Source organism: Talpa europaea (assembly GCF_964194135.1).
Source record: "Talpa europaea genome assembly, chromosome: 2".
NCBI classification, from domain to species: domain Eukaryota; kingdom Metazoa; phylum Chordata; class Mammalia; order Eulipotyphla; family Talpidae; genus Talpa; species Talpa europaea.
In genome coordinates, this window is record NC_140068.1 from 61,522,468 (window position 1) to 61,547,249 (window position 24,782).

General features: G+C 37.9%; 1 protein-coding gene across 1 annotated transcript in view; it reads left to right on the top strand.

Annotated features, from left to right (window-relative positions):
- Positions 1-8,602: 8,602 nt before the first annotated feature.
- Positions 8,603-24,782, top strand: part of ME1 (malic enzyme 1) — a gene marked incomplete at both ends in the record, with an annotated part of 144,680 nt that continues 128,500 nt past the window's right edge. Inside the window, one exon of the mRNA XM_084257381.1 lies at positions 8,603-8,680. Within this exon, the coding sequence (XP_084113507.1) occupies positions 8,603-8,680 (78 nt within the window). The remainder of the gene's footprint in view (positions 8,681-24,782) is intronic.

The window sequence follows — 24,782 nt, forward strand, 5'->3', positions numbered from 1 at the left end:
AATGCTAAGTTTCTGGGGATGTTACAGATTGGTAGTTGAGGCCTAATGCTAGTTTAGTTATATTTCTTTCCACTAGCCACTAAATATAGCTAACCCTAGATGCTAACCACTAGATGAAACCCATGGGCTTTAAGTTACCAAGCCCTGTTTATTTGAGTGGATCCCCCAAAACAAAGAAATCCTGTATCTTCTTTCATATTAAATAAAGCAACTTTTAAAAAGCTTAACTTTTTTTGTGTGGCTTTTAAATTTTTTTTGAAATATCTTTTGACAATAAGAAACAAGTAACAACATAATATCAGAAACTAATAGCAATTTTAAAGCAAAAACTATTCATTCCAGGGAGAAATTTAACTTTTAGTTTTTTGAACCGTTATTTTTTATTTTTGGAGGTTGAAAATTTTTACTTGAAAATAAATCATCTATAGTTTCTCAAACTGTAACATCAAAATATTCAAAATGTATAGCAAATATTGATAAAAAGTTACAAAATGTTGCCATTTAGAGAATTACTATTAGTGTCATGCTAAAGAATCAATTCTTTATTAAATAAATTATATGATAATGTGTTCTTTGGATATGGATTTGGTCAGGGTTGAATGGTAAATTCAATATATAAAAAGGGTTGAATTGTTATAAAAAGGGTTAAATTTCTGTAAAGTTTTTTTTTTACCTTTTAATCTTTAGATCTTTTGGGGGGTTGTCTTTAGTCCAACTTTTTCAATGTAAGAGGAGTAGGGCAGATCAGCACAGGTGTTTGGCAGGGACAGGTATTATGAAACTTATCTTCCCTGTCTCAGAATTGCATTATGCAGTTGGTTTCAGTGCCTGTTGGCAAGTAGTCAGAGATTTTATGGTATCTATGCAAGAAGATAATAAGGTATAATGCCAAATTTTAGTCTCAAGTTGCGATTTCTAACATTTTATAGTATATTGCTTTAATTATATATACCCCCTGTGGATGTTCCAAATTTTAAACTTTTTTTCTTAATGTAAAAGTTCATACAAACTTCAAAACATGACAGTATTATAAAATGAAACCTCAACAGTTTTTTAGCGCATATGTTTTCAAATTAAAAAGAAATAATTTAGTATTTGGTGTCCAGTATTACTTTACTATGGTATTCTTACTACATCTAAATCACTACATGATAGTTCTAACAGGTCCAACGCCTTTAATTCCTGCCTTGCCCTTATTCTCCACCACACTCAGGCCATGTGGAAGCACAATGGTTTAGTTCTCTCCAAAGTCTGATATAACTACATGACACAGCAGCTTCTAGTGTGAGGATACACTGTGTGGTTCCCAATATGGTGCATTATATATTTAATATTCTGATTTAATATTCTGATTCAAGAAAAACATTTTTCTATGAATTACCATTTAAAAAGTATTAGAAGAAACTATATAGATACTGCTTTAAAGCACACTGGAAACAATTTAGGAGGTACATTGATATTTCTTTGTATTTAGAATCATCATCAGCAATTCCCAAATCTGATACACTGATGCTATAATATAGGAAGGGGTAGAGCCTGAATCTAAACTGAGCTATGATGTATCCTCTGATTTGCTTTTCTGTAATAAACTTTTCCTCATTTACTTATACATGTTTTATATCATTAGTTTTTGTCATAATTTGCCTATGTCAAGTGTACTACTCAATGCAGATGTCCATGAACTAGTGATATAGGTGATAGTGATATCCAGTTAACAGATTTCCTCACATGCCTATGTGGCAGGTTGTGTTTTCCAAGGGACTGCACCATATTTCCCATAATACAAACTCTTAATGAGCCTTTGGCACTCCTTCCAATGAGACAAGCTTTTGAGATTGTTTGGACCACAGAGTTATATGGGAGAAGTGACAATCTGTGACTTCTAAGGCAAGGTAACCAAAAGGAAAAGTACTTTCTGCCTTGTGCCCTGAAATAATTGTTCTGGAATTTTTTTGGCTTCTTGAAAGCAATTTGATGACCCTGAGTTTGCCATGTTGTGAGGAATTCATTTTAGTCCACAAGGAGAGAATACTTGGATAAATTCTGAGAGTTCATGATGAGATAGAGACAGAGATAGAAGGGGTCCGGGGGGGAGGACAGGTCCCAGCTGCTATTAATACCCCATTTTTTTAAATTTATACAACAAATAACTCTTTATTTTTATATGTTTTTTATATCATTGTCCATTTTTAAACAATATTTGCTTCCCCCCACCCCCTCAGGTGTAGTCCCCATAGAGTTTCCTTCACCAATGCACCTGTGCACCATCACCTCAGTCCCCTGTGCTCCTCCCTCCCTCCCTCTGACCCCTCTCCCTCCTCCTCCCCTGCAGAATGTCTCTGGTTTATTATTGTCTGTTTTTGCTTTGTTGTGTTTTGTACTGTTATTTTTTTTACACTGATGTCTTATTTGGTTCCCCTATATTCCTGCTATAAGTGAAATAATCTGATATTTTTCTTTTTCCTCCTGGCTGATTTCACTGAGCATAATTCCTTCTAGTTCCATCCACATTGCTGTGAATGGCATGGGTTTATCTTTTTTGATTGCTGAATAATATTCCATTGTGTGGATATATGCCACGTCTTCTTGATCAAGTCATCTATTTTTGGGCATTTGAGGAAATGCAAATTGCCAACAGGCATATGAAAAAATGTTCAACATCCCTGATAATCAGGGAAATGCAAATTAAAACCACACTGAGATACCAACTTACACCAGTAAGAATGGCACATATCAAAAAACAAGCAACAACAAATGTTGGCGAGGATGTGATGAAAAAGGAACTCTCCTACACTGCTGGTGCAAACTGGTCTAACCATTATGGAAAGCTGTCTGGATGTGCCTCAGTCTACTAAAAATGGAGCTACCATATGACCCGGCAATTCCACTCCTAGGGCCCTACCCAAAGGACTCAAAAACATTGATTCAAAAGAACATCTGTACCCCTATGTTTATTGCAGCACCATTTACAATAGGTAAAACCTGGAAACAACCCAAATGCCCAAAAATATTACCCCATTTTTGAGTCCCAAACACTGTTTAACTATAAGCACTTGGAGGATCCTGAACCAGCACTAACCAGCTAAGCTCCTCCCAAATTCCTGCCACAGAGAAACCATGAGATCAATGAAATGGTTATTACTGTTTAGGCCAATGAATCTGAGGGTAATACATTACATTCCAGAAATATAATGTAAGCCATGTATTTAACTTAAGGTTTTCCAGGTAATGTTTTTAAAAATGTAAAAAAAAAAGTAGTTTATTTTGATAATATATCTAATTTCACTTAATATATGCAGTGTCATATGAAGATATTAATATGTTATTCCCATATAGTAGCGACAGGAAGAGCACAGAGCAGGTTTTCTATGATCCTATGCAGATGGGACAAAGGAGGAGTCCTGGAGCCCTCGATGGCTTTTTCAGGATTTTATTGGGTTTACCAGTTACACAGCTGTTAGGAGTGCCTTTCAGCATCCCAGCCCCCTAGCAAGTCTTCACTCTTTCTGGGCTCTCTGGCGTTCTCTCATGGCCTTTGACTCTGATCCTTTCACTTTGCTGTTTTGTGCTCTCTGCTGGAGACCCCATGATGCCGCCCTTATAAGCCCAGTCTCTTAGCGCAGGTGTACCCACCTATGCATGCCCACACCCTACTCCAGGTGCCCGCCATCAGGCATGTAGGGTTCCATCATCAATTCTAATGGCGGGAGGGCAGAAAAGCCTGATACTTTACTTACCCTACAGATATATTTTACTTTTCATACTAGTCTTTGAAACCTAGTATGTATTCCACACTTATAACACATCTGAATTTGGCCACCAAATTTCATCAGAAATGCTTGTTCTGTATTCAAGTTTTATAAAATTTACAGTTCAAATAGTAGATTCATACACCAAAGTTATTACAAATGCACTTAAAGGTTTTCTAATCTCATTGATTATCAGTTTTATACTTAAATAAAGCTAAAAACTTACTGCCTTATTTGTACTGGCTATATTTCAAGTAGTTAATAGCTACATGTGACAAGTGGCTATTGAATTAGAAACCACAAATCTAATCCAGTGAATTTTGGTCCTTAATTAAAAGCTTTAAGCTGAAAAAGGTGAACTATACATCACTTTTTATATACATTCACATCATTGTAGTCCAGTATAAACCTTCTCCAGAGCACCATCTTGAAACTTCTTATGTTTGCACTGTTGCATTCTTATGTTGCATTGTTGGAGTGTTTTGCAAATACACAGACACAGAGGCTGAATATCTCTTCATGGGAAATTTATGATTTTCTAAGTTTCTATACATGTATAATATGATCCAGAATATGCTAGCATTAAAATAAGTAGAATAGCAAACTTCTTTTTCCCAACTGTAATTCAGCAAAATACCAATTTTTTATTACATCATTTGAAAATTGTTAGTATGCTTATTGAAAACTTGTTCAGCTATAAATTAGTTAAGATGGAAATGATTTATGTGTGCTGTGACTTAGTCTCTGGATTCATTCCAAAAGTAGTCACCATACAGTAGCTGTATTTTTATATCTGCATTTGTACATATGTAATGATTATAATACATAATGATGTGGGATCACATTATTCCAATAATAGGAAAATAGAATGACACTGCACGCATCAAAAAAAAAAAAAAAAAAACAAAAACAACAACACAACTGTGTTCTCTAGAGTTCCAGATACTGTGTAGTTCCTTAAAGAATGGAGTTTTGCATTAACCTTTGCTTAAATAATGGAACAAAATAAGCATATGCATTAATAAGATATTCTAATGAAATGAGTCATGTAGCTATTTCACCTACTACTGTAATATTCAAATGCCAGTAACTTGCAGCTTGGCTCTTCAGGGATCCCTTAGAGCCAGATATAAAGAAAGAAACCATAATATGTCACTTCAAGATAGGTATTGCTGTGAATAAACAAAACTTACTCCATTACTTCTTCCCATATATTTGCCCTCCACAGTTTGCTGTACTTGGAAGTCTAAAACTTCCTTGGTCTTGTTTTTCTATATATTTATTGCTCCTTTTGAAGATGCTATATAGGCCATCTTTCTAATCTGCCGCTATGTTTTAGTTTTCTCCTGCGTGATGAGCGCTCCATGTGTTAAAGATTTTTTTTTTTCATGCTATCTGTCTTCTGAAGCTGAAAATCTAAGATGCGTGAAGTTGCCTCCTCTACTCTAGGACTCATTCAAGTTTTATCCTTCCTATAATATGCGGGCAAAAAATCAACTCTCTCTGTTGCGCACCCTGTTAGACAGTTTCCTCTCTATTATATTGAACACTGAAATTCTCAAACTAGAACCCCAAAGTTCAAACGTCTTTCCTTCATACAGAAATACCAAGAAGCAGGCATGTTCAGATTACTAACATTAAAAAAAAAGGAATGTATTTTACATAGTAGTAATGTCCTATGTGTGTGAAGAACTACATATTATTGACTTAATATCTAAAGTCATCATATAACTTTTTTCTTTCTCATAGTTTTTTTTTTTCTATTAGATTATCCTTTTTTCTTATGAAAGTAAACCATGTGAATTGCTGTATGTGCTATTAGGAATTTCTTCAATTTTCTGTACTTGAAATATCAATGACATTAGATCAGAATACTACAATCATTTTTAAATAATATTAGACTCCATTGTATACTAAACCTACTTGGACAAGAAAAGTCCGGTTTTGACTGCAGTATTTTCATCTGTGTAACTGAAACCTACAGGATCTAGTCCCTTAGTGTGTAGGCACACCCATCCATTCTCAACATGAACAATTGTGTACAGAGTGACTCCACAATTGTAGCTTCTTACAAGGAAAATTAACACAATTTTTTCCTCATGTATTTTTTTTTCCAATAAAGCCTTATAATTCATTATACAGACTGGTGTTCTGGTCAACATTTATGTGGAAAATAGATTCTTCCCAGTACTCACTACACATGGACACACAAAATGTCTACCCTACCTAAGATCACAGTGTTATCACTCAACAGCTCTTTTCATAAAAGAAGTCAGCATATGGAAGAAAAGGATGAACTTTACCTGCACTGGCAGGACCTTGTAATTCTTTTGTAATGATGGCTTGAGGGAACAGGCCACACACTTTTTTTGGGTTACTCACTATATTCACATCAGCTTTCTTATCTGTAGGTATTATATCTCAAAAACAGGAATAGACAGGTAATATATAAATATTTGTAATAAAAGATGCATTGTAATAAGTTTCTGTTGTACCAACATTTTTGTTTCTTCTTCAGTATCTTACATTTAAAGCACAGGCCAGTTTTTAAATTGTTTCTGTTTCACATGAAAGACTAATTGTACTGTGCCTCATTTGATTGGAGAGTGAGTTGAGTTTTATATACCTTATTCTCAGATGTTGTAGCATTAATCATTTATGGATTATGGAATTCATATTGAAAGTGTTATTTAAAAGCAAGGAATGTTTTCAAATAAGTTTTTGATGCTAATTAAATATTCTCTATTAAAACACTGATGCTAGATAAGTCAGAGACAAGAAAGTTTCTGGACATTAAGTATGGTCCAAAATCAATCACTGTAGCAAATCTTTCTGATAAGGAAAATTAACATAATTGAAAATGAGGAAAAATACTGTGAATGTATGTCTTGTGTATGGATATATATATAGTCAAGACATAATTAATCCTAAATACTATCTTTTTAATATCATTAGGTAGAGATGAATGGGACAGAAACTAATTATTATCCTATTTAACTTGAAAGGAAATTGGGGCGCTGAAAGCTCTAGTGTTTGTTGTGTCAGATACTCCTTTTTGCTGTGTTCTAACAGTGTCCCAATTCTTTGAACCTTTAAGTATAAATATCAATTATAAAGTAACACATTTCTAGCGTTGATTTATACTGACTCCCTTATTTTATTCAAGATTAAATTACCGGATTATTTACTTTGTTTTTGTTAAGTCTTATCAGCTCTTTGTAGATTTTTGCCATCAATCCTTTCTTTATCATTAGTGTTGTGTGCAAAAATTTTCACCCAATCGGTGGGGTGTCTCTTTGTTTTGGTTGTTGTCTCTTTTGTGGCGATAAAGATGGATCTTCCATATGATCCAGCAATTCCACTCCTAGGTATTTACCCAAAGGACACAGAAGCATCAATTCCAAAGAACACCTGCACCAATGTGTTTACAGCAGCACTATTTACAATAGCTAAGCTATGGAAACAACCCAAATGCCCCAAAATAGATGACTGGATCAAGATGTGGCACATGTACACAAAGGAACATTACTCAGCAATCAAAAAAGATAAACTCATGCAATTTGCAGCAACATGGATGGAGCTGGAAGGGATCATGCTCAGCGAAATAAGCCAGAAAGAAAAAGAAAAACACCAGATGGTCTCACTCATAGGAGGAATTTAGAAAACCTAAATAAGGGACCAGGAAAAGACTAAAACAATAAAGTAAAAATCAAAATCAACAAGCAACTATAGGCCAGAGACACACTGGGTAGGGGGGCGGGAGGAGGGACTAGGATCGGAACAAAGGATTGGGTGGGAATTGTGTGTGTGCACTCTGACCAGGATGAAGATGCATACATTGTGCAAAAATGAAAAATGATGTAAAAAATATATAAAATTTAAAAAAAAGATTGAATTATCCATGATTATTCAGAGAGTGTTTTAAACATCCTGACTTCTAGAAGCCCGTAAGGAAATTGGGCCTTAACACATCTGTATTCTAACACACCTAGTCTTGGATTTGATTCCCACGGATAATCTACAGAGACCCACCCAGTGCGCTGTCCTCCGCTCTCCTCTTGCCTTTCTCCTAGTTGCACTCTGGCTTAGGTTTTTCTGGGTTAAGGTTGGTTCCCTCCCGCCTCCGCCCCCCCCAGGCATGGCCAACACCCAGGACTGCAGATACACAGCTTCGAAAAGGAACAGGGGCAAGTGTGATTCTTCCAAGCCAGTCGAAGTCTTCAGCAAAGAGCCCTGGCCACAACGCATGCACCCCCACTCCTGACCCCCCTCCTCGCCAGGGCAGCGTCCTCTCCGCCCGGACCTGAGCCGCACCCCCTTCTCCCACCTCCCCGACGCTCCCGCACAGGGGCCCCCGCGGCCAGGGGTGAGGGCGCCTGAGAGGTCAGCGGGGCCGAGGTGGGGGGCGCCCGGCCTTATTCCTCACTTGGGTGTCTGGGGCGGGGGGAGCGGCCAGCCTCCCCACCAGGAGGTCCCGAGGGGCCGCGGACCTGCACGGCCGGTGATCATTAACCCGCCGGGAGCCGCGGCCGCGCGGGGGGAGGCGGTGTCTGCCGGCCGCTCCCCTCCCTCCGCCGCGCGCCGGGCCCCGCTCTTCCTCCTCCTCGCGCGCTGGCGGGGCTGCTCGGCCATGACTCAGCGCTTCTCTCAGGCGGCTCCGCTGGGGACACCGGCCTCTCTCCGGCTCCTCCCGCCGCATCCACCCCCTCTCGCCACCCACCCCCGCCCGCGGCCGCCAGGCCTTTACCCGCGCGCCCGCCGCCGCGCAGTCCACAGGGCGCTCCCGCCGCACCCGCCGCCCGCCGCGCGCGTGCCGCACCCTCCGGCCCGACCCCACCGCCCGCGCGCCCGCCATGGAGCCCGCCGCCCCCCGCCGCCGCCACACCCACCTGCGCGGCTACGCCCTCACGCGGAACCCCCACCTCAACAAGGTGAGCCCGCGGGACCCGCGGCGCCCCCGGCCCCTCAATATCTGGGGCGCCCCCAGCCGGGGTCCTGGCGCCGGGCCTCGCTCCTCCGCGCTCTCGCGCCGGGGCCGTGCCCGGGGAGCCGCCCGGCCTTGGGGGCTCCCGGGCACCTCAGAGCCTGTGAGCGCGCAGGGGTGGGGGCGCCCAGGCCGGTCTGCACCCCGGGGGTGTGATGGCTGGGAGGTGCTGCTGCCTCTGCGCCCAGGCATCCCGGGTTTGGCAAAGAGGTGAAGATGTAACTTATTTATTGTACTTTTGGATGTCCCCAATAGCAGGATCCTAGTCACAGAAGGTGATCCCAGACCAAGTGGGAGAATTGAATGTTTTTGTGAAGGTACCTGGTGGGCTGCCAGCGCGCTCCTGTGTGCCAGCCACTCACTGGGTCCACACAATGTGGCAATTCTTGGAGGCTGCTGGGGAGGGAAGTGGTCCTACTGGTGCATCCTGGACAGAAATGTGTGCTGATAGATTTTGATCACATTAACAATCAGCAAGTGAAGGCCTCTTGGTTTCTGGAGCGACAGGGCTGAGAGGCGGGGAATGCTTGGTGGGTGGCTTCTGCCTTGGACACTTGGCATGGCCTGGTGGAAAGCCCTGTCCTACAGCTGGGGCTGTGGGTAAAACCACTTGTGTGTGTGTGTGTGTGTGTGTGTACATATACATCTTTTTAAAAATATGGTCTTCTGAAAATGAAAAGCATTTCGTTTCAGATCTTTTCTTTTTTAATTAAAAGGGACTTCAGTCTACAGCCCATTCAGAGACTCTTTTTTCAGATCCTAGTAGCATTTCATTTTTCTTCAGTGGTGATGAAGTGTAAACACCTAAGATTTCTCTCTAGTGAAAAGCATCTCAGAATTCATAATTTTGTTTGTCTGGATATGAAACAACCACGTTTATTTGTAGCTTCTTTTCCTATAGATTGTTTCTTTTGTGTAATTGTGTGCTTCTGGCACTTAATTTTTTATTTTGTACATGGAAAAAGCCATCAATCAGTACAAAGGTCTTTTAGTCCTTTGGTTGCCTGGACAGTGGTTCCCCTTTTTCCACTAAAAACTGGACTTCAGTTTTACTCCTTTGATCACGTTCCTTGTGATTGTTATTAATGACCTGAGGATTTGTGATTCTTTCATTTAATAAATTATAGCTACTGTGAGTTCTTGATTTTTTTTGTGGTGACAGGCAACTTCTATAAATCCATGATTATTTAGTATTTGTGGTTACAAAGCACTATGAAATTTTTAATAGTTTCTACTGATTTTCTTCTCCAAAATGAATTTAATGGCTAGTTTGATTTTTCCTTCCTCTTTACTATTCTGCAGGTAGAAGCCTAATTTCAGTAGAACAAAGGTAGAATTTGATATGACAAAACAATTTGACTTTCATTTGTACCTGCCTGCTGTAATTTACAGCTCAAAGAGGATTGCCACTTAAAAAGAGCCACATGAGTAACATAACCTGTTTGAATTTCCTCCAGTCAGGGGCAAGAGTGGCTGTTTCAAGTGGGTAGATAGAATAGTCTTAAGCAAGAGCAAATCATGCCTTTACTATTTACATCAAGAACTTATAATATTACAATCTTCATCTCCTATTCACCAACAAGGATTTTTCCTACTTAAGAAGAATATTATCACAGAGATCTTTCAGCAAAGGTAGAAAGCAGTGTCAGTTTGTTAAGAGCACATTTTTAAAATTGATAATTGAACTTAACTGCATGTATCAAATTGGATCTAACATGTAATTCACCAACTTTGGGGCAATTAAATAATTAAACAATTGTGGAAAGTGTGATATAATGGAATGAATATTCTAAAACTTTTGAGAAATGATTTCAAGTTCCAGTTCTTGCAGTTAGCACTTGTGAGATTTTGAATTTTTTTTTAAATTGAGATAACCTTGGTTTATAGCAACATTGCAGGAGTTTCAGCTTTATACTTCAAGTTGTGTATATATTACTTTATGATCACCACCAAAATCTAATTGTTATCTACCATTATACATTTGTCTCCTTTACCTGTTTTACCCACTTTCACATCCCCCTTCCCCTCTGGTAGCCACCTTTCTGTTGTCAAACTAACAATTTTTTCTGTTGTTTCATTTGTTTATTTATTTTCCACATGTGAGTGAAATCATATGCTATTTGTCTTTCTCCAGCTTAATAATTTTACTTGGAAAAATCTCCTTAAAGTTAATCCATGTTGTCTGAAATGGCAAGATTTAATCTTTTTTTTTAAGTGGGTAGTATTCTACTGTGCTGATAAAGTCATGCATTGTTAGCAACTTTTCTGTCAATGACATACAGAATATATGACCATGGTTCCAGTAGGCTATCTCAGATAGCCTAGGTGTGTTGTAGGCTATGCTATCAGGTTTATGTAATTGCACTCGATGATGTTCATACAAGGATAAAATCCCATAAAAATTAATTTCTCAGAATGTATTCTCTTGATTAGATGATGCCTGACTATATACCACATCTTTATACATTCATCTGTAGATGTCTATATAGGTTGTTTCTTGGCAATTGCAAATAATGCTGTAATGAACACTGAGGTACATATATTTTTAATTTATGAATTTTATAGTAAAAAACAAAAAAAACCCTTCTCTCTGGGAGAGACATTTGCATTTTACTATTTTACCCTTAAATTCATATAGGTGAACTTGAGTGAAATTGTGTGACCTTTACAGTCTTTCATTCAATTCTACTAAATGCCAGCTACGTAAAAGAACATTTTTATGAAGAAAAAGGGAAGTATTTTTTTTAAGTACTCTGCTTAAAGTGTATAAAGGGTTGGAAGTAGGAGAGAACATGACTTGTTAAAGAAAAATAGAGGTATGTTTTGGGTAATTACATTTATTGGGATAAGAGGGAGAGAATTGCCAAGACATGAAAGTTAAAAGGTCTAGTGATGTGCAAGCAATCTTTATTCTCTGACTTTGGAAATAGCTACTCTGACAAAACAAATATTTGGACACTTTTCCAATGGTTTTCCAAGTTGACATGACCAAATACTGTTATAGATACTGTGCCAACTCAACAAACTTTTTTTTTTTTACCGTGTATGGATCCATAATTGATCCCCAGATATATTACAAATTCAGTAGAACTAGTTTGGAATTGTTTCTACTCTAAATCATTAACAACTTTTCTTAGATGTGGGCCTAAATGTAGTGTGGTGGTTTGTATTCTTAAAATGATAAATATTTTACAACTTAAAAATTAATTTTTACCTTAGTGCATTTATTGTGTACTTTCATGCAAAGGATTACTTTTATCTTAAATGAATTTAGAAGATTTAAAAATTGATATTTTTCCTCAGGCCCTGAGTCTGTCATCAGCTAAACTATTTTCAGATGCTTGAGACCTTTGAGGTAATAGAGGGGAGAGAAAACATGTCTTTAAGTTTCAGTAATTTAATCTTATAGTTTGAGCAGTTAATATAAAAATGAACAATGTTCTTCCTCCCATTTGTGATTGGGCTCTTTGTTTTCTTTTTATTGAATTGTATAAGGTCTTTGTTAGCCTCTTGTCAGATGTATAATATGCAAATATTTTCTCCCATTCATTAGGGTGTCTCTTTGTTTTAATGATAGTTTCTTTTGCTGTGTCAAAGCTGTTTAGCTTGATGTAGTTCCATTCATATATTTTTGCTTTTGTTTTACTTGCTGTTGAGTTAAATAGACACTTTTCCTAGAAGGCATACAGATGGCTACCAAGTGCATGAAAAAATGTTCAACATCATTTGTTATAGGGGAAATGTAAGTTAAAACACAGTGAGATTAGATACCACTTTACTTCTGTGAGAATGGCACATAAAAATACCCAAACACAAAAAAATGTTGGTAAGGGTGTGGAGAAAAAGGAATGATGATATACCATTAGGGGGGAAAGTAGACTGACCATACCTCTATGGAAAATATCAACTATCAAAATATTTCAAATAGATATACCATTTCCACTCCTCAGTATATACCTGAAGAATACAAAAATCACTAGTTCTAAAGGATTTATGTACTTCTATATTCATAGCAGTTCATTAACAATGACCAAGTTGTGGAAACAACCGAAATGCCCACCAACAAATCAGTGGATTAAGATGCATATCTAGGGCCTCCCTGGTGGTGCAGGCGGTTGAGCGCAGCTCTGTGAAGCTGTCCACAGCCTCTACAGTGTGGGTTTGATCCCTGCCAGCTGGGGAGATACCCACATGGGGCGGCAGACCTCTCCCGTTTTGCCTACTGCTCCCCTCAGTAGTATTTCAGTAGATCTGCCTGTTCTGTTCCCCACTCTGTCTCTGGAGAATCCTCTCACCCTCCTCCTTATCTGGCCTGTACCCTGGTTCTTGTATGCATGAATAAATAAATCTTAAAAAAGAAGAAGATGTATATATATCTACACAATGGAATACTACTCAGCTATAAAAAAGATGAGCCCTTGCCATTTGTAACAACATAGATGGAACTGGAGGGGATTATGCTAAATGAAATAAGAGAAGGACAAAAATAAATACCCAATTAGTTCAGTCATGTGGACTATAGAGAAAAGAAACACAAAGGAACTGACAGAACTAAACCAAAATAAACCCTAGAAATATGACTGCAGAATTGAAGCAACTAGAGAGGGGGGGAAAGTTGAGGTGGGGATAAAAGGGGAGGGGCACAGTAGTCTGTGGTAAAGGACTTTAAGTGCTTAGATGGTGGGGGTAGGACAGTAGTATAACATCTGAGGAGGCATAACTATTCCCCTGAATCATATACAGTGTTGTAAACCAATGTTATCTAAATAAAGGGGGAAAAGAAAAAGAAAAGGCACAAAGTAAAAAAAAAAATACAAAAGGAAAAATGAGCAATGTTTTCTAAAAACAGGGGACTATCACTTTCAGAGTTTCTATACTAATAAACAAACTTTATACCTAAAATGTTAGGATAATTTTAAAAATCATAGTAGCTGAGAATGCCAACAAAAGAACAAATTGGGGCTATTACTCCCATGCAATTGAAAATTTAGATATAGCTTTTGACTCACCTTAAATTTAACTCTAATAGCCTGCAGTTGACTAGAAACCTTACCAATAACATAGACAGTTAACACATATTTTATGTTATATATATTAAATACTAAATAATGACAATAAAGTAAGCAAGAAAATGTTAAAATAAGAGAAAATACATTTGCAGTACTGTACTCTATCAATACTACAATACTACTCTATCAATACTACTACTCTATCTATTTACAAAAACATGTGCATATAAGTGGATCCCCATACCTCAAACCCATATTGTTCAAGGATCAACTTCACTTGCATGTTCACATAAATATTCTTGACTATATTGTGAGTAACCCTGGGGTAGTTAAATTCTAGATTCTCTTGCTAAGACCTGAGGATTTGGAGACTGAACAAATCTTAATATTCTCCTATATCACTGGGGGTAAGCCCCTTAAGCTTAGCATACATTAAAATGCATTTAGATCATTTATTCAGCTGCTCTAAGATACTTTCAACCTTTTTTATTTTAACACAATACATACATACATATACATATGTAAATGTTTTATTATGGGCTGAATTCTGTCCTCTCAAAATTCATATTTTAAAAAAAAAATTCTTATTTTGAAGTCCTAACCCCTGGTATCTCAGAATGTAACCATTTTTGTAGATAAATTCTTTAAATAGATAAGTTAAAATCAGGTCTCTAGGGTAGACTCTCATCCAATATTACTAATATTTTAAGAAGAGGAAATTAAGTCATGTACACAGAGGAAAGACCAAATGAAGATGGAACAACCATCTGTTAGTCAATAAGGTAAGCCTCAGAATGCAAACAGTACTACACACTTCTTGAACTTGAACTTCTAGCCTTTAGAACTATGAGAAAATATATTTTTGTTGTTTTAGCCACCCATTCTGTTTCTTTGTTTTGGCACCCTCAGTGAACTAATATGATCGAAACAAAATTTCCCAATACGTGCTTTCCCTTGCTGTGTTGAGTATTCTAGTAGTATTGATTCTATTTTAAGTTTAGTAGTATTGATTCTAAAAACGGTTGTGGTTCACTAATGAATTGCAATTCATTGTTAAAATTCTCTTTATGACTTCTGTCGTATGTTTCTATACCTGCGAAGAGTACTATAGGGTAACTGTCTTTTCTGTGCCTTGATGTTGCATATGGAACTTTAGTTTTGCCTTGGTAGTATCAGTTCAGCCTTATCCAGTACCCATGCACCCTGGTATATATCCAACTTGAGGTGTCTTTTAAGCAAATAATTTTGAAATTATGAGAATGTGAGCATTGTTACTAATAGTGTAAGGTCTGATTACTCAGCAAAACACTAACTCCTTATTTAGTATCAGAACCAAAAAGAAAAATGAAACTTTGTTAATGAGCATTTCTTTGTGAAAATTTTTACTAAATCAAAATCTTGCTTATATTTAATTCGTACATATGGCAAATATGGCATAAAATAATTGAGAACAAATATATTGGTCATATCCATAAAGTTAAATGAGAACTCACCTATTAATACATTATTATTTCAGACTGTTTTACAAAGCACAAGCAAATTATACCATTTGCTACAATGTAGAGATACATCAGGTGCAGAGATACATCAAGAACAAAATGTTACAGAAAGCATAAAAAGCTATGGGAAAATGTAGTCAACAAGAAACCAGAGTTATCCTGATGTCAGACAATACAGAATTCTTATCTGAAAGCATTAAATAGACAAATGACAGTAATGCTGAAGATTACAATTTTGAAAGAAATTATGAAAGTAGTGGATATCATTGCACCAAATCACACAGTAGCCACCTTCATTATAGGACATTATAGAACATTACAGGAGAAATTAAAAAAAGAAAAAACACTAAAAATAGAGGGTTTAAACATATCTCTCCATGTAGGCTTTTCTACAAAAAGGGACAAAAAAAACTTTTCTTACAGGAATTCCTTCCTCAAATTTCTTAGGAAATTTTTATTTTTTCCAAAGTGTGAGAACATTAAGTTGAAAAATGGGGAAAATGGAAAGAACTATTATATTCCTCCCTTGAAATTTAAAGTTTAATCTGTTATATAGAGATATTACTAGCTTGAAAGGATTCAATGTCAAAAGGAAAAACTGGAATTTGTGACAGGTTAATGTCAACATTTCCTGGATGTAGACAGGAATATGAAGGAGAGACGCAGCAATGATCTAATATATTGGTTTTGCTTGTAGCTATTGCCAGTTTCTGACAATATCTTTTAATTTTTGTGTTTAGACCACTTAACAATTAGTGTAATTATTGATATTTGAATTTCTATCATTTTATTTTTTTAAAGATTTATTTATGCATACAGGAGCTGGGTGTAGGCCAGAGGTATGGGGGTGAGAGGATTCACCAGAGACAGAGTGGGGAACAGAACAGGCAGATCTACTGAAATACACTGCTGAAGGGAGCACTGGGTGAGACAGGAGAGCTCTCCTCATGTGGGTTAGCTCCCTGGCCTGGGGGTTGGGACTGGAGGGACTAGGAAATAACAGTGAATTTCCCTCCTCCATGACTTTTGAGATTCCCCTTTCCTGATTCTTGTAACAGAAAGGGAAAGCTTCTCTTGGCACTGTTTTTGTCTGCATTCAGCTTTTATGCTGCTTTTGAGTCAAGGCCAATAAAGGAAAAAAAAAAAAAACAGAGTCTATACTGGAGGGCAGAACTCCAGGAAACAAAACATCGAAGCTTCTACCTTAGTTTCTGGTCTTCTTTTCTACTTCTGCTGCCATTTTGTATCCAAAGTCTTCAGATACCTGCTCAATATGTTTGTCTGTACAAGATTTGTAGTTGGATTCTTTGGGAAAGACAAGATACAGTATGCTCACACAACCTTGCATAGAACCAGAACCTCATATTGTTATTTTTTTTTAAAGGGTTGGAAGACATATTTATTTATTTATTTATTTAATTTATTTAATTTATTTTAAGATTTATTTATTTTATACAAGCACTGGGCACAGTCAGAATCGTGGGAGGGTGAGAGAATTCACCAGAGCCAGGGCTGGGAACAGAGCAGGCAGAAGGACCCAAGTACACTGCGGAGGGGAGCAACATGTGGCAGGCGAGGTCTGCGCACCATGTGGGACCCTCCTCCGGTGGCCGGGGAGCAGCCGGGGATCGAACCGGCACTGCAGAGGCTACGGGCAGCTTCACAACCCAGCGCTCAACCGCTGCGCCACCAGGGAGGCCCTCATATTGTTATTTTTAAGGTACAAATGTATGAAACCTTTTCTTAAGTTTTGGGGGAAAATCAGGAAAATGACTCTCTAATGTATATTCACATTCCCCCTGCCCCCCATTTTTCGGGGAAACTATTTGCTATAGCTGAACATTAATAATATTATGCACATAATGACTTTAATAATAAAATTTAGTCTGTGGAAATTGTTTCACATAAGAACTGTATATATATAATTTATAAAATTTCTGTATTCTAAGGATTTACACAGATGATTTGCCTTTTGATGTCTATGTACTTCTGTCCCCCTTCATGCTATGATGGAGAAAATACTATAGAAATTATAAGGTTCAAAGTTCCTTGGTGGAGGTATGTAGGGGTGTTATACTGATTTGCGTTATAGCAAATATCTTTCAGCATAGTTGCTCTCAGGACCTGGAATATAGTAAAAAGTTTGTTGAATGCATAAATGAAGGATATTTCTCAAAGTAATACACTTATTTATTTTTTTTAAAGATTTATTTATTCATTTATGCAAGAACCGGGGTATAGGCCAGATGCGTGGGAGGGTGAGAGGATTCACCAGAGACAGAGCAGGGAACAGAACAGGCAGACTGACGAAGTACACTTTTGAGGGGAGCAGTGGGCACGACAGGAGAGGTGTGCCACGCCATGTGGGACCCTCGCCGGCCAGCAGGGATCAAGCCAGCGCTGCAGAGGCTGCGGACAGCCTTACAGCGCAGTGCTCAACCGCCTGCACCACCAGGGGAGGCCCCAGTAATGCACTTACTGGTTTGCTCTCAAATGTTGTTATAAACTCTCCAAATGTCACGTTCCATTTTGTGGAATGAATGGACAGTACCCTCTTTTATATGCTGTTGAGTATGTTAGAGAATCCCGTTGCTTTAGTGAGTATAAAGACGACCAGTGTATCATTTAGGGTTAAGGTTTTTTTTTTTTAAGATTTATTTATTTATGCATACAAGAGCTGGGGTACAGGCAAGAGAAGCAGGGGGTGAGAGGACTCACCAGAGACAGAGTGGGGAACAGAACAGGCAGACTGACTGAAATACACTGCTGAGGGGAGCAGCGGGCAAGACAGGAGAGGTCTGCTACACCATGTGGGTTGCTCCCTGGCTGGCCTGGGGTCAAACTTGTATTGTGGAGGCTGTGGATTGTTCACAGTGCGGTGCTTAACCCCTTGTGCCACCTTGGAGGCCCTAGGGTTAAGTTTTGCTACATATACCAAAAAAGAAATATAACACTGGCTTAAGAGATTGGTTATTTTTCTCATTCATGAAGAAAAGCTAAGGTGGACAGTCTAGAAGGGTTGTAAGTCTACAGAATCATCAGAAATGTAGCTGCATTACCATCTTCAAGTTCACTTCATGGTCCTAACTGGCTGTAGATTGATAGATATGCACAAATTTCAGGCAAGGCATAGGAATAAATGAGAGAAGTATAAGAAGACCCACTTTCTAGTTAGAAAGCCTTTCCCTACAATAATTCCATTTACATGTCATTGCTCAGATACAATCACATGTCGCATCTAACTTCAGGAGAGATTAGAAATTTAGTGTTTAATCTGATGCAGTGCCATCTCAGATAACATAGGGGTTCTTTTAACTGAGGAGGAAGGGGAGAATTGATGTTATAGGCTATCCCAGAGCTGCCAAGGACAGGGATTTAACAAATGTAAATAATAAATATGATTATAATGTTCTTTTGTTGATCACAATATTCTTGGAGATTGAGATAAATAGTACTTATTTTTTTAGTTAACCTTATAGATTCCTTGTAGAAAAAGATGCAAAACTTAATTTTTGTCTCCCTTTTAACTTCTGTGCCCAGGGATTGCTAGTTCACAAAAGCCATCTACAATTTAAAGTGACCAGTTCCTAGAAGCAAATACTATTTACAGTAACTAGTGTTTCCATTATATACTAGAAATATTATATGAAAACTTTTTTTTAAGTTAATTTTCTTAGGTTAAAATGTCATTGATGTATGGCATGAAATGGATATGCCCTTTGTGTGGTGTTATGAAAGAGACATGTTGCAATTGGGAGTATGTATGTGAATCATTTGGAGAGGTGAAAACAAATCAAGATTCATCGTTCCATATTGAAGTCTGTGTCATCTGCCTGGTACTCTGAAATGAGTCCTGAAGCATTATTATATTTTTTAAAGATTTATTTATTTTTATACAAGAACTGGGGTATAGGCCAGAGGCGCGGGAGGGTGAGAGGATTCACCAGAGACAGAGGGTGGAGCAGAACAGGCAGAAGGGCCGACATACACTGCTGAGAGGAGCAGTGGGCACAATAGGCAAGGTCTGCTGTGCCATGTAGGATTCTCACCGGCTGTGATTGAACCCATGCTGCAGAAGCTGCGGACAGCTTCATACCACTGTGCTCAACCCGCTGCGCCACAGGGGAGGCCCTGAAGCATTATTTTTTCTTTATTGAGCTGGCTTTGTGGGGCTGGGGGGTGCGAGATTGGGGCGTGTTTCCTCCATATGGTAAATAGCAAATAATGTGAGTATGAGTGCTGCTAACTCAGTTGCAACATTTTCGTAAAATGGCCTGACTACTCAGGGAAAGAACTGGGTCATCCTATCCCACTTAGATAATGCTTAAAATTTAGCTTAACAGTCACTTCCCTGCTCTGATTCCTGGTATTTCCAGGCTTGTCTTTCATCATTCTTCTCATAGCTATTGCTATTTCCTTCCCATTGTTTTCTCCAGGATATCAAGCTTTTTGGCAATAGTGCCTGTGCTCCTGCTATTTCTTACACTTCCACCCCCAGGTTTTCACCTGGTCAGCTCCTACTCTTCTAGTTGTCCTTCGGATCTTACTTTTCATTGCTGCTCAGTGAGCATTTCCTCACCTACTCTCTAAATTAAGTTGATCTTATGTTTCCCTATACTCACCACATTATTATTTTATACTTACAAGTGTAGCTACTCATAATATTCTGTTAAGTTCTCTAGACTGTAAGCATCTTGTGACTATGGATCACCTTTAACATGTCACTGTTTCCTTGGTTTAGAGCCTGTAAGCACTGTAAGTTTTCATTTAACGTTTGTTGCATAGTATTTGATATTTGTTGAAAAATATTTGGTGAGTGTGATGATAAATTTTATGTGTCATCTTGACTGAGTCACTGAGCCAAACATTTGATTAATATTATTCAGGGTATGTCTGTGAGGGTGTTTCTGGATGAGACTAACTTTTGAATTGGTAGACTGAGTAAAGCAGACTTCCTGCCTATGTGGGTGGGCCTCTTCCAATCAGCTGAAGGCTTGCATAGAACAAAAAGACTGATCCTCCTGTGAGTAAAAGGGAAGCCCCTCTTGCCTGACTGCCTTTAAGATGGCCATCATTTCCCCCCTACTTTTACACATGAACTTAAACATGAACTCTCCCTGGGTCTTGAGCCTACTGTCCTTCAAGCTGAAACTATGCTATCAGTTCTTCTGGTTTCTCAGGCCTTTGGATTTCATTTGGATGTCATTGCTCTTCTGGGATGCTAGTTTGCTAACATCAGATATTGGAACCCGTTAACCTCCATAATTGCATGAACCAATTCCTTACAGTAAATCTCTTCACATATGGTGTATTTACATATATCCCACTGGTTCTGTCTGTCTGGAGAACTATGGTCAGTAGAGTGAGCTTTGCAATCACCAATAGAGTAACTGTAAGGAGACAAAATGTTTCTGAAAATCTCAACTCTGGGTCTGAACTAAGATAGCCATCTTGTGGCATTTCTTGGAATATCATGTTGATGTATGAATTGTATTATATATCTATTAGGGGCCTGATGTGTAGTTCTCTCAGCAGTTCTTCAAGTATTTTGTGCCAAAGACCCTTTAGCATTTTGGTAAAGTTTGTGAGTTCCTTAAAGCACTCATTTTAAATAAATGGGATATATAGTGTTTCAAAAGAAATCAATTATGAAATGTAAATATCAAAATATTAAAAATAAATGTATGATATAAAATATATCTCTCCTCATGAAAGACTTAAATAGCAAGCTAATATGTTCTAATAAACACAATGTAAAGGAAAATTTTAGTTTTTAAAGAGCTCAAAATGAAGGTTATGGACATGACTAGCCTGCATGCTATTCATATTATAATAGAACCTTATTGTGGATCTAAACTGTCAAGTAATGGTAAACATTGGTGATAATTGAAATTTTGTACCACAAATGTAATGTGATAGAAAAATATTTCTTTTATGATAGGACAACAAGAACTATTACTATTATTTATCTTGTTTATTGCCTTATTTTATAATGGAAGGAAATACTAAATTTTCTAGTTGGTGAGAAAGATGTCCATGTTTATTTATTTTCATTTTGTTTACTTATTTTTTGTAAAGATTTTATTTATTTATTTATTTATGAATAGGTACGGGTGTGTGTGTGAGAGAGAATTCACCAGAGAGAGTGGGGAAGAGAACAGGCAGATTTACTAGAATACACTCCTAAGGGGAGCAGCGGGTGAGACAGGAGAGGTCTCCTGAGCTATATGTGGGTTAGCTCCCTGGCCAGGTATTGAACTCTGACTATAGCAGTGATAGCATTGAGACTTAACCCCTAGGCCACCAGAGAGGTCCAAAGTGGCCATATTTAAAGACTACTGACTAATAACTTCTAATTCCTTAGTGTCAGTAATTAGATCCATGAACCTTAGGTTAAGGATTTGTTGTAGGGAGCTAAATTGGTTCTTCACAATAGTACATTCAGGGTCTTTTAGAACAGATTTTAAATTCAGGAGCTCACTAATGATATGAGGGTATGAAGAACATATGTATTTATCACTTGCATATTTATAATTTATTTTAAAGAATTACTGTTAGTAAACAGAAAGCATTTTTATATAACACCTCATTATTTACATTGGATGGAAAAATATCTGGTCTCATTTCATCCTTCCAACAACCAAATGAGACATACGTATATCTGTAGTCCATGAAAGTATGCTCATATTTAGTATATATAGAAATTAAGTGGGGGAGTCTTCACTTAATCCCAGAAACTTTAAATATTGCTCAAAATCACCGTGTTAAATAATGCCTACTTGTGACTCTGACTTGGATCAATTTTTTTTAAAGATTTTATTTATGCATACAAGAACTGGGGTACAGGCCAGAGGTATGGGGGGTGAGAGGATTTACCAGAGACAGAGTGGGGAACAGAACAGGCGGATTGACTGAAGTACACTGCTGAGGGGAGCAGCGGGTGAGGAAGAAGAGGTCTGCTGCGCCATGTGGGTAGCTCTCTGGCCCGGGATTGAACCTGTGCTGCAGCAGCTGCGGATAGCCTCACAGGCTGCATCTTAACCCCTTGTGCCACCAGGGAGGCCCCCCGGACATTTTATTATTGATGCGTTTGAAAATTTTCTGATATTTAATACTAAAGCTCAACTTATCTCTTTATTTCAGAATTATAGGTAATAATATATAAAGGTCCATTTGTTTGTACTCTTTTTATATAAGTAGTTTCCACCACAGTTGCTATTAAAATTATTTCTAGAGGGCCTCCCCGGTGGTGCAGCGGTTGAGCGCTGGGTTGCGAAGCTGCCTCCAGCCTCTGCAGCAACGGTTTGATCCCCAGACGCCGGGCAAGGGTCCCACATGGCGTGCAGACCTCTCCTGCCGCCTGCTGCTCCCCTCAGCAGTGTACTTCATCAGTCTGCCTGTTCTGCTCTCCACTCTGACTCTGGTGAATTCTCTCACCCTCCTGCACTTCTGACTGTACCCAGTGCTTGTATAAATAAATAAATAAATAAATAAATCTTTAAAAAAATTATTTCTAGAATTTTTTGATATAAAATATACTTTTTGAAACAGATAGCCCATATTTATAAAATCACATAGATCATATATTTAATTGAAATCATAAGTTATGAGAAAATTTGATAAAGAAAAGTTCAAATTTAAATGGGTATTCTGCAACTTGGAATGTGAAAAATTTCAAAAATTTGCTAAGCAAACTTATTCTTCATTATATTCTCTTTAGGTAAGAAGAAAATTAGCCACTGAGTTGACTTTCTATAGAGCCTAATGAATTTCACTATAGTGTAATTCACTCTTTATGGTGTCTACTTCTATTGTTCTTGACAAACGTACAATGTTATGTAACTAGCATCATAATCATGAATAGTTTTATCACCTAAAAGAAATTTCCTCCTGCTGCCCTTTTGTAATCAGCTGTTCTTTCCACTACTATATCCTGGCAATTATTGATTTTTCTGTATCCATTTAATTTTGCCTTTTCCAGAATGTAAAATAAATGGACTCACAATATATTGCCCTTTGAGTATGGCTTCTTTCCTTCAGCATGATGCATTTGAGGTGCTTTTATACTTCATGTATCAGTAGCTTTTTGCATTTTACTGTTGAGTAATATTTTAGTGTGTAGATGTGTCTTAGTTATTTTATTCATTTACCAGTTGAAGGACTTTTGGGTTATTTTCAGTTTTTTTCCCAGTTATTTTCCTATTGCTTTTCCTATTGCTTTTTTCCTATTCCTCTACTTTTTAAAACCTTCCCTATAGGGGCCTCCCCGGTGGCGCAGCGGTTGAGCGCTGGGTTGCGAGGCTGCCCGCGGCCTCTGCGGCGCCGGTTCGATCCCCGGCTGCTCCCCGGCTACCGGAGGAGGGTCCCACATGGCGCGCAGACCCCTCCTGCCGCCCACTGCTCCCCTCAGCAGTGTACTTCGGTCCCTCTGCCTGCTCTGTTCCCCGCTCTGACTCTGGTGAATTCTCTCACCCTCCCGCGCTTCTGACTGTACCCAGTGCTTGTACAAATGAATAAATAAATAATAAATCTTTAAAATAAATAAATAAATAAAACCTTCCCTATTGACCATTTTGCTTTGTCTTCATCGAAACATAATAGAAATTGTGTAGTTACAGCAAATCATTAATTAATATAACACTTTTTTGTTGACTCTTTACAAGTGGCAGGTATTATTCGGAACACTGCAGATTCACCAGTTGAAAAGTGAATGCACAGTTCTCTACTGTATTATGAATATGGCCTCAAACATTTAAATTAATAAATTCTGTTACCATAATGAATTATCATACATGCATATATTTCTTTCTTTAAAGATTTTTGTGATTTAGATAATGTTTCCCTTTTTGCCATTCACATAGAATTATTTTTAGTCATTAGGGAAAAAAGGAAAACTTCTAAAGTTCATTGGAAGCATTAAAAGTTGGTCCAGAATATAGAATACAGACTACCTTTGGTTTTTTTTTCTTTGTTTTGTTTTTGTGGTAATATGTTTCTGATAAATTATTCAGAACAAAGTTTCTTTCTCATTTATGTTTTCACTGTGTAAACACAGTTTCTAATATAAGCCTTTTTATGCCAGGAATTTTGTTTCCACTTCTGCTTGTTAGTCTCACTTTTCTCAAGAAGATAAACGTAGATTAATTAGTAGAGTCCAGAAGAACACTTGTCCTGTTTGCTGCTCTCATCAGTGAAACAACATATCGTTCTGCTCTCTAGGGATCTAGGCCAGAAGGTTATTTAAGGAATAGGGAAAGTAAAAGAAAGACAGATGAGAAAAACCAGGGTTGAGCCTGGAGTGCATGAGAATGCTTTTAGGGAACTGCAATTATAGGTGGTCTAGATACCTAATATTTGTATAGACACTGAAACTTTTCAAGTTCATGAAAGACTCGTAGAAATCAAGTGAAAGTTAGAACCTGCATATGTACTTTGGATACACTATCCTTTGTTGGATCAGCCTTGCTGTATGGCCATAAGGTAAAATTCTTTGAAACAGATATATTACATTAGCTTTTAATAAAGAGAATGTATTAAAGTA